Raw genomic sequence first — 17487 nt, forward strand, 5'->3', positions numbered from 1 at the left:
GCCCGCCTGGTCCCCCAATATTGCAAAATTATCTTGTGCCTTTTTCTCTCATTTGCTGTGCGGCTCCTCTTTCAGGTACCGAAACCTACTCCACGCAGAACGTGGAGGGAGTGTTACTCGACAAAAACCCACTTTGTGTACTGATTACGCAACTTTAGAAACATGAGCTCAGATAACGCCCACCTGGCCCATGCAGTGAAATGCACAGCCTCTTCATGCCACTTTAATTTAAAAAATTGCAAAGGCGCTTGCGGTGAAAAAAATACTAATAATCACCAAGTAACACAAAAAGCCAAACAGAAATAAGTTCGGCATTACCTTTTCTTTTGGGTCACTTATGACACTATTCTAAGCCCTTTATGTAGTTGAATGACAGTTGATTCTACTTCACATCATCCCCCCAAATAAGAATTTAATATCACATAAATACCTTGTATTTACTTCTTGATGGTCTCTGAACATTTTAGCTACAAGTTTTCCACAAATAACCTCTGCTCGCTTCACCAAAGCTCTAATTAAATCCTCACAGCGCACTTCAAACATTCCTAAGCGAACAGTCTACAATGTCAAGTATTAGAAGTTTAGTAAACATGAAAAAAATAAAAGGTTCTTACAATTTTGCCTTTCTAAAAACATTAATTTTGTGTTAAACATTAATCTAATAACATTGAGGGTGGTTTTTTTCATGTCATGTAGGCAGGTTTTTGCATAGAAAATATCAAAAAAGAGAGGAAATTTTAATTTACCAGTCTCCTACTAAACAGAAGTAACCATATTTTGGTGAAATTACCATATTTTCCAAAGGAGTTATAAACACTAAAGTGAAAAAAAATTAAGTTCTGCCCTAGCCAATTTGGCTCAGTGGATTGAGCATCGGCCTGCAGACCAAAGGGTCCCGGGTTCGATTCCAGCCAAGGGCACATGCCTCGGTTGCAGGCTCCTCCCCGGCCTGGGCTCTGGTTGGGGCTGGTGCAGAAGGCAATCTATGTGTTTCTCTCACATCGATGTTTCTCTCTGTCTTTCCCTCTCTTCCACTCTCTCTAAAAATCAATGGAAAAATATCCTCAGGTGAGGACTAACCAAAAAAAAAAAATGTAAGTTCTTGGAATTGTTGAGGGGTCAAATTTAGAGCTGGAGTAGACTTTCAACTCTAATAGCACAAGAACCGTGTCTGTTTTGTCCAGCTCCGTGAGTCCTGGGTTTCCCACAATGTCTGCCACATGGAAAGGCTCAATCGGTATTTCTCCTTTTGATAGTCATGGTCTAATCTTTTACGGTATGGCCTGAAAACACATTCTGGTAACCCTGGGGAAATCCCACCAGGTACAGAGAAGAACTGTACGAAGTGGGTCGCCTACCTTTCTCGTTGTGTACTGTATGTCCTCTATAAGTTGTTGGTATTTGCGAATTTCTTGTATTATTTTCTCGTAATGATGGTTTTCTGCAAGGAACGCGTCCACATCTCTCTCGGCTTTCCTGGTGATCAAGAAGTCGTACTTGTTGTAGAGTTTGAGGTGCTCGATGGGGGCTGCGCTCTCTCTCAGGATCACTTCCTTAACCTTTTCTTTGTGAGCTTCAATAATCTCATCCAGAATGACTGGTGCCAAGGTCGTTGGCTTAGAGTTACTGTCCTAAACAGAGCGGGGGGAACAATGGTAGTGATTTAAAATGCCCCATATAAAGGCAACTGTGTCATTTAGCTTTGTAAAAAGGCCAATCTTACCATATTGACATTACTTCTTATTTACAAGGTCTTTTTGATTTTCTATTCTCTATAGTAAGATATGCAGTCTTTTTATTTTATTTTTTTCTGTTTTTTTGTATATTTTAAATATCTAGGTTTCATATAACTTTTTATTTTTTCATAAGCCTACCTACCTAGTTTATGTTCTGCTTTTCTCTGTGGATGAAAGAACAGTCACTTAAAAATATACACCAAGTAGGAGAATATAAAAACAGCAAAATCCACACTTTATTTGTCCAATTATATATGCTGGTTTTACGAGGCAGTGTTTGCACTGTACACTATTTTAAAAAATAAGGCATTTTAATGCCACATCATCATCATGTTGTTGTTTTATCACAGTACGTTTTCACTTTGAGGAGTAATGTGTCTAGAGCAAGGAAAGACTGTTTACTCTTTATTGACCTCTGATTAACAAACAGCAATAGAGCAGCCAAAAATCCCTCGTTGCAAAATTTGCGTTCTGCTATCATCATTAGCATAATGGTGGGCGAGAAGGGATCAGACATGATTTCAAATAAGCAAACAAATCTCAACAGCGTTTCTCCTCTTTTTCAAACAAGAGGACAAGTAGCCCTAACTGGTTTGGCTCAATGGATAGAGCATCGGCCTGCGGACTGAAGGTTCGTTTCTGGTCAAGGGCATGTACCTTGGTTGCGGGCACATCCCCAGTAAGGGGTGTGCAAGAGGCAGCTGATTGATGTTTCTCTCTCATAGATGTTTCTAACTCTCTATCCCTCGCCCTTCCTCTCTGTAAAAATCAATAAAATATATTTTTTTTAAAAAGAGGACAAGTAAATGTGCCCACATGGTTCATCATCTTGAACCAAGTTAGTGGGTGCCCTGCAGCATCCTATTGGATAATATCTAAGGATTCTTTCCGAGAACTAATTTAGTCAGGTATCCAGGGTGCATTTGACAACTATGCCCCTTAGTGGGCATTTCAAGAAATTATTTTGTTTTACAGGGGTGGGCAAACTTTTTGACTCGAGGGCCACAATGGGTTCTTAAACTGGACCGGAGGCCGGAACAAAAGCATGGATGGAGTGTTTGTGTGAACTAATATAAATTCAAAGTAAACATCATTACATAAAAGGGTACGGTCTTTTTTTTTTTAGTTTTATTCATTTCAAATGGGCCGGATCTGGCCCGCGGGTCATAGTTTGCCCACGGCTGGCTTAGAACTACAGATGCTTCATGAGAACTTGAGTGAATCCCACCACCACCACCATCTCACCCCTTGGCTCCATGGATGAGGGTGTCACCTTTTCTCAGAAAGAACTTTAGACTAAAGCCATCTCTACTATGTGCTGTACGCCATGTGAAACCATTGGCTCTAATGGGAAGCTCATTATGTTCATTACGGAATGTTTCTCAAATGTATTAACAGCCTGTGTAATCTTTAAAGGCTATAGATTTATTTTTCTAAAGAGAACTGGAGACCAGTACTTGGGAACTATATTATAAAGTATTGTTTTCATGTGACTTCTAATCAGTTCCTATCAAGTGCGAAGGGAAATGATATATTAGATGAGACAGTTCAGTGTTCAAAAGCATCTCAAATCATATCAAGAGATGGTGATGTACGCGGACTCACAACACTTTAAGTTCCTTATAGGTTTGCCTTCCATGGGGGAAAAGGTTTAATTTAAAATTTGTTAAATTTCCCCTTTAATTCTATCAAAATTTGTGTAAGAAACATCTATCTGAATTCCACCTCTGCAGTTGCTGCCAAAGATCATTAAGAGCATGCTCATTATCTTACTCCAAGGCCTCTCTAAAGCTGGTATTTAGGTGGTGTTCTAGTAAAGCCATCTCCAACAACGCAGACTTTGGTAAACCATCCTCCTCCACGCGTCCTTCTGTCTCCTGCTAAGGTGAGTAACTCATAAGATCTCTGTTTCTCCCTGGGCATGAACTTTGAGCAGAGGGACGTCCCATTTCTCTTTCTGCTTTCTCTTTCCATTTCTGTCTGATCATCCCGGAAAGTACGCTAGCCTAGGACTGTCCCTCTCTGACCAGCAGAACCCAGTGGAAGGCTGGACTGAGAAACTAGGTGTATTGTTAGGGAAGTTAATGGGAAAACAGTATTCTTTTGGAGCAAAACTTCCTCCTAGGTCAATGTTACTAGGCTATTTAAATTCTCCAGAGCAGAGGATCCCTGTCTACCCCTTTTGAAGTGAATATCATGCCAATTCAAGCAATCAGAATATACTTGTCACTTACCCACTTGGAATACAATTTTGTCTCAACCCTCGGCACAAAACTGACAGCTTTAATCATGACATCATAAATATTTAAAAAGATGTCTATATAGTCTTCGAACTGAGGTTCAAAATTAATGGTGTCATTATCAAGAAGCAGCCTCATGATGAAACCTGGATGTTCAAAAGCTCTGACAGAATCCTGCAAAAAAGCATATATTCTCGGATTATTATTTATTAATCAGTGTATTACTTTCCAGACGAACGACTGTAAACCTGCTTCTGCCCCACCCTGCACAGATGAACTGCGCTAGACTGAGAAGTGTGCCGGCCCCGATGGAATACGGGGAACCCACCGTTCCCTCTGACGCCCTGGACGGTTAAGGCGAAGAAGAGCTACTGAGAAGGGCAAGTGATTCCCAGCTGGACTTGCTGGTGTCTAGCAGCCGTGGGGCCTACAGATTCTGGGAAAAGGAGGGTGTGCACGGAGAATCGTGCAAAAAAAAGAGCCCAACAGGCGAACATTCAAATTCCCAGACAAAAGGAAAGCCCCAGGTCCGGCTCACACTGTAATAGAACCTCTTCCGGAAAGAAGAGAGTTTCTCGTGGAAACGTTCCCCAGCCATCATAACCCAAATTTCCTAATTATGGGAATTTTCACTTATTTCCGCTAATCCTCACCAATGTGCTGATTGACACCCACATATCCTAAACACACCGGTTCACATTACTGGTAACTGTGTGGTTTTTTTAAACAGATAAGCATAATAGGTCAAAGGACATACAAGGTGAGGCAAAAGTAGGTTTATAGTTGTGAGTGTGCGAAACACAGTTTATTCTTGTGCTATTATTTATTAATTATTGTTTTATTTTCCAAAAGAACAGCTGTAAACCTAATTATGCCCCACCCTGTACTGGCTGCTGTCCCGCTGGTAAAGGCATTTTAGCCTTTCTTCCCTGAAAAGACTGAAAACGAATAAGTTAGTAAATGAATGTTGGTGTAACTGAACCAAACGTACTGGGGGTTGTGCGATTAAGTCTGTGAAGTCTTGCATGGAGGCCAAGGTGAGGTCCTGCAGCTGTAAAGTCATCAGCGCGGCGGCGCAGTTGAAAAAGGACTCCAGCTTGGCGCTGCTCTCGCCAGTGGGCAGTTGCTTCTTTTTATTGCCTTGGTAATAGATGTTCTGCACTTCTGGAAACCACCTTCAAAGAACAACAGACTCTTAAAAGCTCATGCTCTTAGCGAATTACCCCTTTCACCCTGAGCGTTCATGGTAACTTCTGGACAGCTGAAGGCCTTCGCAGAGAGGCACGGTGCTAAGTGACATTGCCCGCTCCCTGAATGTGAGCGCTGGCCTATTTCACGTCTCCCAGGAACGGACACTGTCATCATAGCCTTTAGAAAAATATGACACCTAACTTTATTGACTATTACAAGGTACTCCTGCCGTCCAGACTCCCGAATGTTCTTCAGGGAACGGATTTGCTGAAAGCGAGCATGTGAACAACTGATTGAGCCAAGGGAGGGTTTGCTGGGTTCAGTGCAGTGGGCATTTTATGCTGCTCTATCTATTTCACAGTGACTTGAAAACAAGGTACAAATCAAGTATATTATATTTTTATTCCCCTGAATGTGAAATCCTGAAACAGTGACTGAGATTAAAATGTGTATGTATCCTTATGATAAAATGAAAACAGAGAAACTCACATGTAGATAGATCAGAATGATAATAGGTGAAGTTTTCAGTTTACAAAACCACTGTCCAACACTACAAAATTCGGGAATGCTGGCACCTCTTTCACAAGAGATAATGGATTTTTTAAAACAGGGAATTCATAACCTCAGGAGTTGCCTGAGTGCTTGAAGAGCAAGCTAATCTTTAAATATATGCATCCATCCCATCTATAATAATAAAAGCATAATATGCTAATTAGACCAGATGTCCTTTCGGACGACCTTCTGGATGAAGTTGGGGCTGTGAGGGAAGCCCGGGTCCTGGGTGCCAGAGGGAAGCCAGGGCCGGCAGCCGGGGGAAGGAAGGCCTACTCTTGCACAAATTTCGTGCATCGGGCCTCTAGTTAACAAATATGTGTTTAGTGTCTACTATGTGCTGGGAACATGTCATGGGAGATATAAAACCTTATGGCATCATCCCTTCTCTCATAATAATGAAGGCCATGTGTCATGGCAGAAAAACAGCTTTGAAGTCAAAGGATAGAGATGTAATTTCCCATTTATTAGTGAAGAAGGGTTTTATAGTGAAGACGGCAATTTCACCGAAGAATAGACAGAAATGATGCCCAGCCAACTTATGAACCAGGAGGTTAGGGTTGGATTCCTGGTCAGGGCACATGCCCGGGTTGTGGGCTCGAGCCCCAGTGTGAGGGAGGCAGGAGGCAGCTGATCAATGATTCTCACCATTGATGCTTTCTCTTTCTCTCTCCCTCTCCCTTCCTCTCTGAAATCAATAAAAATATATATATTTTTAAAAGAATAGATAGACTCTGAGAAAAGGATCTGGAGTAGAAAAGTAAGTAGAACAGGTGGGTTTGGTGAAGATAATATATCTGATCGTGTCACTGCCTATAGTAGAGACGATAGGCTAGAAAAGAGGAGGAAGTGAGTGGGGGAAATGCTGTGAGGGCTTTTGCAGAACTTGGGAGCTAAGTGTTCGAACTTGGGACAGCCTTGCCCTTTTAGATGAAGCCCTGGTGCAATTATCATTTGATAAATCGAACCTCCAATGAGATTGTAAACTTCTTTAAAGAATGTATTTTCCCCATCATTCTTTAAACTCTTCTGCATCTCTCATCCAAAAGCACAATGAAAAATGCATAGCACCTTGCATGTGTCAACAGTAGATGTCAAATAGATATCTGGCAAGTAACTAATTGATGGTCATTCCCCCATGGGACAATAAGGATGAATCTTGAGAGTATTATGTTAAGCGAAATAAATCAGAGGTGGAAACCAGACATTAAGAAAAAAGTAACCGTCAATCATAATCATTTTGGTTTCTGTACAATCTGTGCTGCGTAGAACATTTGGGTAGACATCACAGACCAAAGCAGTTAACCATATCACATTTAACTCTTAAGCAGAAATGATTACAAACTTGTTAAAACTGAATTTTCTAAAAGCAATTAAAATGCAGAACCCCACCAATCCCATCTTTAAATTCATTATCCTCTGTCAAAACTTTACGTTTTAAGTAGAGTCTCTTTGGCAGTTTCCAGGTGTCTCATGATGATGGTCTGAAAGTTTGACAGCTCTAACGCCTCCTGGCGATTGTGAAATTCTTCTGTATCAATTAAACGTAATTTCCTGTGAGATAAAAATGAACAGTGATTTAAGTATGTTTTTGTATATAGTATTTTGCTATTTGATCCCTTCTAAAAAATATGATATTTGTAAGTTTTATCACTAAAATTTGTGTTTTGTAAAATTAAAAGTTCAAGTACATGAGACATTATGATTTTAAATATAATTAATATACTTTTGCATGTGACTTTCCAACTTTCCCAGCACCATTCATTGATGAGGCTTTTCCCCATCCATTATATGTTTTTGGCTCCTTTATAAAAAATGTATTTGCCCATGCACATGTAGGTTTATTTCTGGACTCTCAATTCTGTTTCATTGGTCTGTGTGTCTGTTTTTCTACCAGTACCATGCTGTTTTGATGACTGTCACTTTGTAATATAATCTGAAGTCAGGGAGTGTGACACCTCCAGCTTTGTTCTTTTTCCTCAGGATTGCTTTGGCTATCCGGGGTCTTTTGTGGTTCCATTTGTCCCCATACACAAAAACTAACTCAAAATGAATCAAAGACCTAAATATAAGACCTGAAACAACAAATTATGTAGAAGATAATGTAGGTAGTAAACTTAATGGACTTAATATATGTGGTTTACTCATTGATTACCTATTGGTATAATTGTGTTACTACAATTTAACTATAGATTTCTTCCCTATTTCCATGTGATTAAGTGATTTCTATATTATCTGAAAGATAGTAACCACTATTAAAAACATCACATTTAATTTTTACTTAAAGGTCAATATAAAATCCTGGCTAGTAAACAAAACACGTTTCAAATCGGTTTCTTGCTACTCCTTTCACAAGCCAAATTCACCCCTTAGGCCATAAAGCATCCAGTACGGGGCATGGCTGACCCACGAGGCACAGAGTGGGGACCACTGCTGGAGCACCTTTGGAAGGTGACGGGCTGTGCTGACCACTGGGCGGTGCAGAGGAACAGCTTAAACAGGTGCTTTGAAAACAGCCCAATAGCCCGTCTAACAGACAAAGCCTAGCCCTTTCTGGACAAGCTGAGCCGTGGAGCCCACCCAGCCCAGTGTGTCCCGCAGCTCCACCTGCGGGTGGCCGAGAGGAAAACACACGTGGTGGCGGGAGAAAAGGCTCCTAGACCCTCACTCCCTCCCGCCCCATCCCCCCCAGAACAGGATGCCATCTCCTCTGCCAGAAAACAGGGCCCATCCATCCATCCATGTTTTGAGGGGGCTGTTGGAAGGCCTTCTTTAAGAAAAATAACACATATGCATTACTTTTGCATATTTACAAAGACATATCCCCAGTGCCCTGGAAGTGGCGGTACCAGGAAGGGGGGATGATGAAGCTGGAGTTTCTAGAACACGAGGCAAAACGGCCTCAGCCCGGGGCCCAGCTCTCCAGCTTCGCAGCGCCCACCAGAGCTCCTCCTGGACAGGGCCCGGGAGGTGATGCCTGGCCTGGGTCACCCAGGACCTTCACTCATGCCATGCACACGGGCAATATTGTCTGGGTAGCGGCCATGGTTCTGTGGGATTCAAAACAGGGCATGATATGCCCAGCCGGCGTGGCTCATTGGCATCTACCTATGAACCTGGAAGTCACCGTTCAATTCCCGTCAGGGCACATGCCCAGCTTTTGGGCTCAATCCCTAATGTGGGGTGTGCAGGAGGCAGCTCATCAATAATTCTCTCTCATCATTGGCGTTTTTATCTCTCTCTCCCTCTCCCTTCCTCTCTGAGATCAATAAAAATATATTAAAAAAGAAAACACAGGGCATGATAATTCAGCCCCTTAAGTGTAATTACCCCTTAAAGACTGTGTGAGAAGGGAAAGGGGGAAAAGTGGGAGATATCTATAATACTATCGACAATAAAAATATATTAAAAAAGATTGTGTGATATCAGGGTACGGGATGGGGAGGGGAGAACTGGATTAGAGATAGAGGCAGTATTTCCTTTTTATTCTATACATTTCTATATTGCTCATTTAAAACCGTGCTTAAATACTTACATTGAATTGGTGATATTTTTAATATTTGCCGTTAAAGCAGAAAGGAGATAGTGAAGATGCAATGTGATCATTTCCATCTCAAAAACAACACAAAACTCAGCCAGGCCAGACACACTCACTTGAAGGTGCTGTTCCACAGGTCCAGTACCGCCAGCATCGTGGGGTTCATGGCATTCAAGTGGTCCCTGATATAGCTGCTCGCGGACAAGAAAGATTTCCTCCAAGGTTTCGGGAGAATTTCCATTCTGAAAACAGAGAAAACACTATGTAACCTTCTCTAAAGATCAAGAGAAAGTGTTTGTTTGTTTTTTAAATATATTTTATTGATTTTTTACAGAGAGAAAGGGAGAGAGATAGAGAGCTAGAAACATTAATGAGAGAGAAACATCAATCAGCTGCCTCCTGCACATCTCCCACTGGGGATGTGCCCGCAACCCAGGCACATGCCCTTGACCAGAACCGAACCCGGGATCCTTCAGTCCGCAGGCCAACGCTCCATCCACTGAGCCAAACCGGTTTCGGTAAGAGAAAGTGTTTTTATAGTTCATGTACTTTTTGAGTAATAATGGCTTAATTTTAATTAAAAATATGATGCATCCCTCCTGGTAATCACAGTACAAGTCATGCTCTTTATAATTTATTAAACCTTAGGACAATAATGCATATGAAATTGGATTTGAATTTTTATCACACAAGGGTTTTTTTTTCTCTAAACAGTTTATCCTATTGAGTCCAAAAATAAATTAGAATGATCAAACAGAAACATGTTATGCCATATATATATATATGTATATATATATAAAGATTTTCTTAAACAAGACAGAAAACATTTAACTTTTCCTTTATTTTTAAAACATTGCAAGGATATAGTCCTTCTTACCTATGGGAATCCCCTTGAAACTCACCTGTTAACGTGTGAAGGGCATCTACAGAATCAAACACTAATATTCTCACTTACAGCCACTTGCTCTGTGAGTCCTATGACCTGAATAACCATCTTTTCCATATTGAAGACGTGCCACCTGCATCTTGCAGAGCATATTTAAACATTTACATTTTATGCTTATAATTTTTAACCGCATTGATTTTAAACACCCAGTCTTGTGTTATGTAGTAAATTTAATCCAGGTTTTTAGTTGTGGCTATACCACCTTTACAAGGGTGATTTTTGTCTATCTCCAGGAGAAAAGCTGTTCTCCATGCAAGATACGCTGGAAATGGCTGCAAGACTTCTTATTTTTGTCATCATAGGAAACAATTTGGGAAACTTTAAATCGGTATAAAAGAAAAAAAGTAAAACTGAATTGGTTACCTAATTATGTCAGTATAAATTCTAGTCTTCAAACTAAGAAATTTATTCCTAAATGGTAATTATTTTAGAGAAAATATATAACAAGCAAATTTTCCCATTACGTGTTCCATATGTTAATCCATGTAATAAAATAAAATATATTCTATGTGTACATACTTCCTGCCACCTTCCCAATGTGGTTTGGGGCATTCAAATTGCCATCAAACTTTTATATCCCTACTAGAGGCCCAGTGCATCAAATTCGTGCACTCGGGGGTAGGGAGTGTCCCTCATCCCAGCCTGTGCTCTCTCCAAGTCCGGGAGCCCTTGGGAAGCTCCTGCCACCGCCTGCTGCACTCACCAGCTGTGAGCCCGGCTTCTGGCTGAGTGGCACTCCCCCTATGGGAGCTCACTGACTACCAGGCAGGGGGCAGCTCCTGTGTTGAGCTGCTCTGGTGGTCAGTGTGCAGTGTAGAGACCGGTCATTCCGCCATCAGGCTGAAACCGGCTCTCCGACATCCCCCGAGGGGGTCCCGGATTGAGAGAGGGTGCAGGCCGGGCTGAGGACCCCACTGGTGCACAATTGGGGCAGGGGAGGGATGCAGGAGGTTGGCCGGCCAGGGAGGGACCACGGGAGGGCTCTAAGGTGTGTCCAGACCATCTCACTCAGTCCCAATCAGCCATACCCCAGAAGCAAGCTAACCTACCAGTCAGAGCGTCTGCTCCCTGGTGGTCAGTACATGTTATAGCAAGTGGTTGAGCGACCTTAGCATATCATTAGCATATTATGCTTTGATTGGTTGAACAGATGACCGGACGACCAGACACTTACTATATTAGGCTTTTATTACATAGGATTATATCTGCAATCTGTCCTGGGAGCTGTGTATGTATGAAGGTTTGATTCAAGTTCTTTCACCGGACACTCATGTTTTAACCACCTAGTCATCCACCTGACCACATGTCTATTTGTCTAACCACCTATCCATCAATTTGTAAAGTAACATGTTAGGGTTTCAATACATAAGTAAGCAAAAATAGTGGCCAGTTGTATATATGAAATGCATCAATTATAAACATATTTGTGAGAAAGTAATACTGGTGTGTAAAGAGTTACACATACACATGAATGGCCACATAATCAATATCTGCAGATAAACCTGATAGCTTACTCAGCACGATGGGGTGGAAGTTCTTCTGTCTTCTTATCATCTTTCTCTCTGGGATCTTTTAAAACAAAATCAACTGGAAGAAAATAGAAAAGTTCTGATCAATAACCTTATAATAATTACAGTATGTTTACAAGCAATTGCAAAATTAATTTAATTAAAACTGTTTAAATTATATTCCGTTTTTAAAAATAAGTGATTTGTGCATTTATAATGACAAGAAAATAAACATCATGAGAAAAATCTATGATGTCTTTGTCTTTGAGAATGGTTCTTAACAATGTCCCTGTTCTTTCATTTGCAAATAATAATAACTTTTATATTACATTTTCCTTTATAGCTGTTCCACAAAAGGCAGTTCTTGTTGAATTGAAGGTCAACAACACAGAATAGTAGCAGTAGTTTCCCTTCACAGAAAAAAACACACGTATTGCCTGTTGTTCCCTTTTATTGCTTAAGAGCATAGAACAATCTTGTTATAAATCAGTACAGTGAGCTACTTCTGCTTCTGTCTTCTGTGGTCTTTAATGTTAACTCTAATGTTCCAGCCGGTGTGTCAGGATGCTCTTTCTAAAATGCAAGCATGTCATTACCCCTCTGCTGAAAACCCTTCAGTGACTCGCCCATACCTCCCAGAGCTTTAAAAAGGCACATAGAGCCCATCAGATTCTACCGCCTTCCCACAATGCCCCCTTGGCTTTGGCCGCCAGAAATGCTCCCCACCCAGGGAGAGCCTTTCCTAGGCCGAGCATGCTCTCTGGTGCCTCTTCCTCACTCTCCAGGGCTCAATCCAGGTGCCCCAGAGTCCTTCCTAACAGGCAGGCACCGCCCCTTCTCCCTTCCAGCGCGTCCTCTGCTTCCTTCCTTATCACACTTACTACTCTGCTCTGTAATTTAGAGATTTGTGCATCTCCCTCATTACACTATGAACATTTGGGGGGCAAGAATTTGGCTCTTTATGTTTACGTCACCAGGACACCCAATAGAAGTCTTACAGGCAGTGAATGCCGCCCTCCCTGAAGGGTCCCCAGACCACTCCAAAGCATTACGCTTTCTCCAACTTGGAGCACAGCGTCAGTTATACACAATTGTTCCACAACCAGCTGGAGAGCCTTTTCAAAAAGTATAGGTTGGAAGGCCTAGATTCCAGACATTGTAATCCAGATGGGTTCAATAGTCAGCACTTTTTAAATGATTCTGATGATTAGTCAGTCTTAGAATGTATTGGTTCGTACTGCAAGTCAACAAACTTTTTATGTGAAGGGCCAGATTATAAGTCTTTTCAACTTTGTGAGCCATGAGGTCTCTATCACAACAACTCAACTCTGTTCTTATAGGTCAAACACAGTCATAGGAAATATGCAAATGATGGTATGCAGCTGTGTTCCCATAAAACTTTATTTACAAAAACAGACAGTGGTCTAGACTGAGCCTGTGAGCTGCCAATTGCCAATCCTTAGTCCGTAGCAACAATTTTGTAATTAATCACATTCTACTTTAAGATATCAGGAATATTCACATTAATTAAATAATTATCATTTTATAATCTTCTTCGGTTCTGTTCTTTGCTGAGGGGATATATTCATACAGATAGAAAGATCATGTTTTTAGAAAATGTTTGCCGTACTTTATTAATAAAACTTACCTACAATCTTAAGCAATGTAAGAAACAGCATAGTAAATATAAGAAACAGTTACAAGTATAGGTATTAACTTTTAATTTAAAAAAATATCTTTACTGAGACATTCAAATTAGAAAGCAAAGGGGAATACTGGCTCACCTATGGACTTTTTTACACTAAGAAGATAATCTTCTCTCATTTCATCAGACAGCGTGAGGATGCTGTCGGTGAGGACTTTCAGATGTTGGGGGACCAGATTCAATACGTTCTCCAGCCAAGCATCTTCCATAGGGGCTATGTGGTCCGTATCAATCCCATGGTGAATATAATAGTAATATCTCTACATAAAGGAGCAGAAGAAATGTCGATGGATTTAGTGCTATAATAAAAGAAGTGTGTTCTCAGACGTAAAACTACTGAGTAAAATTAAAGTTTGAGGAAAACAAACTATTTACAAGTAATAAAAAAGTATGCTGCACAACTCATGTAGGCATGATTTGAGATTACCTAAATTAAAAAAATATACATGATGTTGCATGAACTTTAAAGCTCTTATCTTAGTTCAGAATTCTACTATAAACCGTCAAGTGATATTACTAAATACATGACATACCGAACAAAGACCATGCAGAAGTCAAGTTCAGTGTTGTATAAATAGGTGAAAATTTGGTGTGTTTCATTCTTTTATTGCCTATGATCAGAAGTAGATCTTAAAAGTTGCAAGTGGCATAGATATCCCTAAACATTCATCTCAGAAATGTAATACGACAGGGGTTAGAAAATTTCCAGTTGACCGATTAATATTCCACACTATAATTTTACAGCTGCTATTAAATATGTGCATAAAATCTTCATTTTAAGTCATGATAGTATTTCTCTAATAATGGACATTTAGCTTCAGTATATTTTCATTAGCTTTTAAAGTATGTCACGAAAATATTTTCAAATTTGCAATGTTAAAGTCTTTGATATTTCTATCTTTTAAAATTCTGTATTTGACATACTCGAAGAGTTACCATTTCTAAAGTAAGTTCATAGTCTTTGTAAAATGTAAATTATGTAGTTAAGATAATTCCTCATGGAAGAATAAAGACATAAAGACATGTCAAGCTATACAAGACTGAGGCCAGCTTTAACTAAAGGGAGCAGGGGACTTGGGACTCTTTGATTACTGTCTCAGGTGACCAGAGACAGAATAATTTCCTCCGTGAACCCAATGGAGCAGCGTATGGAGCTCCCTATTCACTCCTCCTCCCACCGGGCTTCACAGGGAGGAGCACAGATCAACCTCAAAAATATGAACGTATCTGCAGGTGCTTCCGTTACTTCTAGTCACACGGATGAAAGGAAGCCATTACCAAGATGTCTTTCTCTATGGCAGAGGTGGTCATTTTGGGAAACGCACTTTCGTCAGGAGCGGGCACGTCTGAGAGAGCATCCTGTTGCCTAAAACAATGATAAACACACTTCTTACATGTCTGTAGAAAGCAGTTACTTTTATATCAATAGATAAAGATTAGGACTGTCTTCTGTTAAATTATAAGAAAAAATGAATTGTTTAACATTTTATAAATAGTGTACGTATTTGTTTGGTGCCATATTCCTCCCAGGATATGTTCTCCTCACTCAGAGAGAGACTTGTAAGACCTGATTCAGAGGCTACATGCTGCTTTGCGGGCTTTCTCATTCTTCATCATTACTCAAAAGTCGAGCTCTCTCTTTTCTGAAATGTTGTAGGACTATGCTTGCATGATTCCTAAATTATATGTGTTTCTTTATAACATCTGACCTTAAAAGAACACGGATGGAAAAGACTTTCAATGCAGTTTTGTAGAAGACACAGAGACCTTCTTCAAAAGCCCATTTCTGATTTCTAGAGACGTGCAAGTTAACAATGCGAGGCCTAGAAGCTCACGTGCTCTTTCGTATTTATTATTAAGTGTCCATGTAATACAATGATGTTCTAGCCATAATTCAATCCAAACTCTATGCCAGATATGAGCCACATTTTGTGACTTCCCTGGGTTTCCACTGTGTGGAAAGGCATCGTTCACATCTTCGGGAAAATTCCCTTGCTCCGGGACAGCTTCAGCCTCTCTGTCCTTGAAATGCATCACGCTCTGGATCCCAGCTTCATCTGGGATGGTTACAGGTCAGTGATGCTGTGTAACAAAATATCCCTTCCCACTAACTGTCACGTGTACCTTCATAAAGTTGGGGAAAATAATACATGCCAAAAAATAATGGTTAATATTTCTCAGTCTAATGTTTTCCAGATGTTCAGGGGGGGAGGGGAATTACTATTCTGTTTCAAATCTGTAGCCAGCTTAGTAATTAATTCAAGAGTAAGAGCAAAATAAAAATCTTTACAGAGATGAAAGGCTCGAGTTTACTCCCCGCAGACTTCCATGGGAAGAACCACCAAGGCAGAAGAGGGTAAAGGGGGTAGAAGGTGATGGAAGGAGACTTGACTTTGGTGGTGAATACACTCCTCAGTCTACAGATGATGTCTTACAGAATTGTACACCTGAGAACTATATAATTTTATTAATCAAAGTCACCCCAATAAATTCAATAGAAATGAAGAACTACTAAGGAAGAAGCTTCAGCAAAAAAAGGAACATGACCCCAGAAGTGAAGAGTGCCATGCCTAGGCAATTTTCTAAGAAATCAGAAAACGTGTCAGTAAATCTAAGAAAGTGTGAACTTAAAATAAGTATGGAGAATTGGCAGAAATAAGCAATAATCACATGGAGAATGCAAAGGACGTTCAGCGGTAAGTTATAGCATTACAGGGTCTGTTTGCTCTACACAGTGGAGGGGGGAGATAAAATGAATTCTAAACTTTAAAAAATAAATTACAATATGTGGTTTTAAATGTTAGGGTAACCACTTAAAGAAAAAAAAATTTGATAGCTTTTAAGTCAATAGGAATAAAGGGAGAAAATTCAATTCAATAAAATGCAGGAAAAAAAGAAAAGAAAAAAGCGGCAGTGGTAACATATAGTGAATAAAAAATACAAAATAAATTGGTAGAAGCCAAGCCCACATCTATAAGACATACCAATAACTATACATGTGAATGGCATTCAATGTACTATTGAGCCCTGACCGGTGTGGCTCAGTGGATAGAGCATCGGCCTGTGGACTGAAGAGTCCCAGGTCAAGGGCATGTACCTTGGTTGTAGGCTCAATCCCCAGTAGGGGGTGTGCAGGAGGCAGCTGATTGACGTTTCTCTCTCATCCATGTTTCTAACTCTCTATCCCTCTCCCATCCTCTCTGTAAAAATTAATTAAAAATAAAATAAATGTACTATTGAGATACAGAAATTCTGAGATTAAATTTCAATAAGTCCATCCATGTCCTGTTTATAAAAGGCATAACTAAAAAATGACATAAAGTGGTTAAGAGACTTTCGTTTCTTACAACACAGTAGCACAGATAATCCAAAAAACCTCCAAGTACCGTTCTCTAAATGTTGGATAATGTGTCACAAGGCTCATTTGAGTAGCAGCTGAGCTCACAAGAAAGAAAGGAAGTACTCAGGAGGAGAAAGGATGGAATGGCAAAGCTAAGCAATCGGCAAACACCTGGGGGAGGGCTGCCCTTGTGGGCGCGTGGCCTTGGACTTGAAGGCCCAGGTGCATCAGGAGAGAACTGTGTGGGCCGGAGGGGAGTGGGGAATTCCAGCCGAGGCCCCTGCATGAAGCTGGACCTCGGTGGGTTCCAGCCTCAATCATCGTAGGACCTGAGAGGACCGGCACGGGACAGGTGTCGAGAGAGATCACCCATCTTGGCCAGGACACTGGGTAAGAAAACGCTGCTGCTGAGCTGTTCTAACCAGAGGCTGCCCCCGGGGTTCTGAGCGCTGACTTGGGTCTGAGGGGCCCCAGGGGGCTGCCCCCGGGGTTCTGAGTGCTGACTTGGGTCTGAGAGGCCCCAGGGGGCTGCCCCATGGTTCTGAGTGCTGACTTGGGTCTGAGGGGCCCCAGGGGGCTGCCCCGGGGGTTCTGAGTGCTGACTTGGGTCTGAGAGGCCCCAGGGGGCTGCCCCGGGGGTTCTGAGTGCTGACTTGGGTCTGAGAGGCCCCAGGGGGCTGCCCCGGGGGTTCTGAGTGCTGACTTGGATCTGAGAGGCCCCAGGGGGCTGC

General features: G+C 41.2%; 1 protein-coding gene across 4 annotated transcripts in view; it reads right to left on the reverse strand.

The window, feature by feature from the left end:
• Positions 1 to 17487, reverse strand: part of DNAH7 (dynein axonemal heavy chain 7) — a 151913-nt gene that overhangs the window by 122087 nt on the left and 12339 nt on the right. For 3 of the 4 annotated variants that reach the window (XM_070421732.1, XM_070421734.1, XM_070421731.1), the window contains 9 exons: positions 14695 to 14782; positions 13496 to 13676; positions 11718 to 11790; positions 9374 to 9499; positions 7154 to 7273; positions 4968 to 5151; positions 3971 to 4150; positions 1359 to 1631; positions 431 to 558 (listed from right to left, as the gene is read on the reverse strand). In XM_070421732.1, the coding sequence (XP_070277833.1) occupies positions 431 to 558; positions 1359 to 1631; positions 3971 to 4150; positions 4968 to 5151; positions 7154 to 7273; positions 9374 to 9499; positions 11718 to 11790; positions 13496 to 13676; positions 14695 to 14782 (1353 nt within the window). Of the gene's footprint in view, positions 1 to 430; positions 559 to 1358; positions 1632 to 3970; positions 4151 to 4967; positions 5152 to 7153; positions 7274 to 9373; positions 9500 to 11705; positions 11791 to 13495; positions 13677 to 14694; positions 14783 to 17487 lie in introns of those variants that run through there. The other variant, XM_070421735.1, reaches the window with a different exon arrangement.

Source organism: Myotis yumanensis, unplaced genomic scaffold (assembly GCF_028538775.1).
Source record: "Myotis yumanensis isolate MYYU_CA2020_CCGP unplaced genomic scaffold, mMyoYum1.0.hap1 SCAF_8, whole genome shotgun sequence".
NCBI lineage: Eukaryota > Metazoa > Chordata > Mammalia > Chiroptera > Vespertilionidae > Myotis > Myotis yumanensis.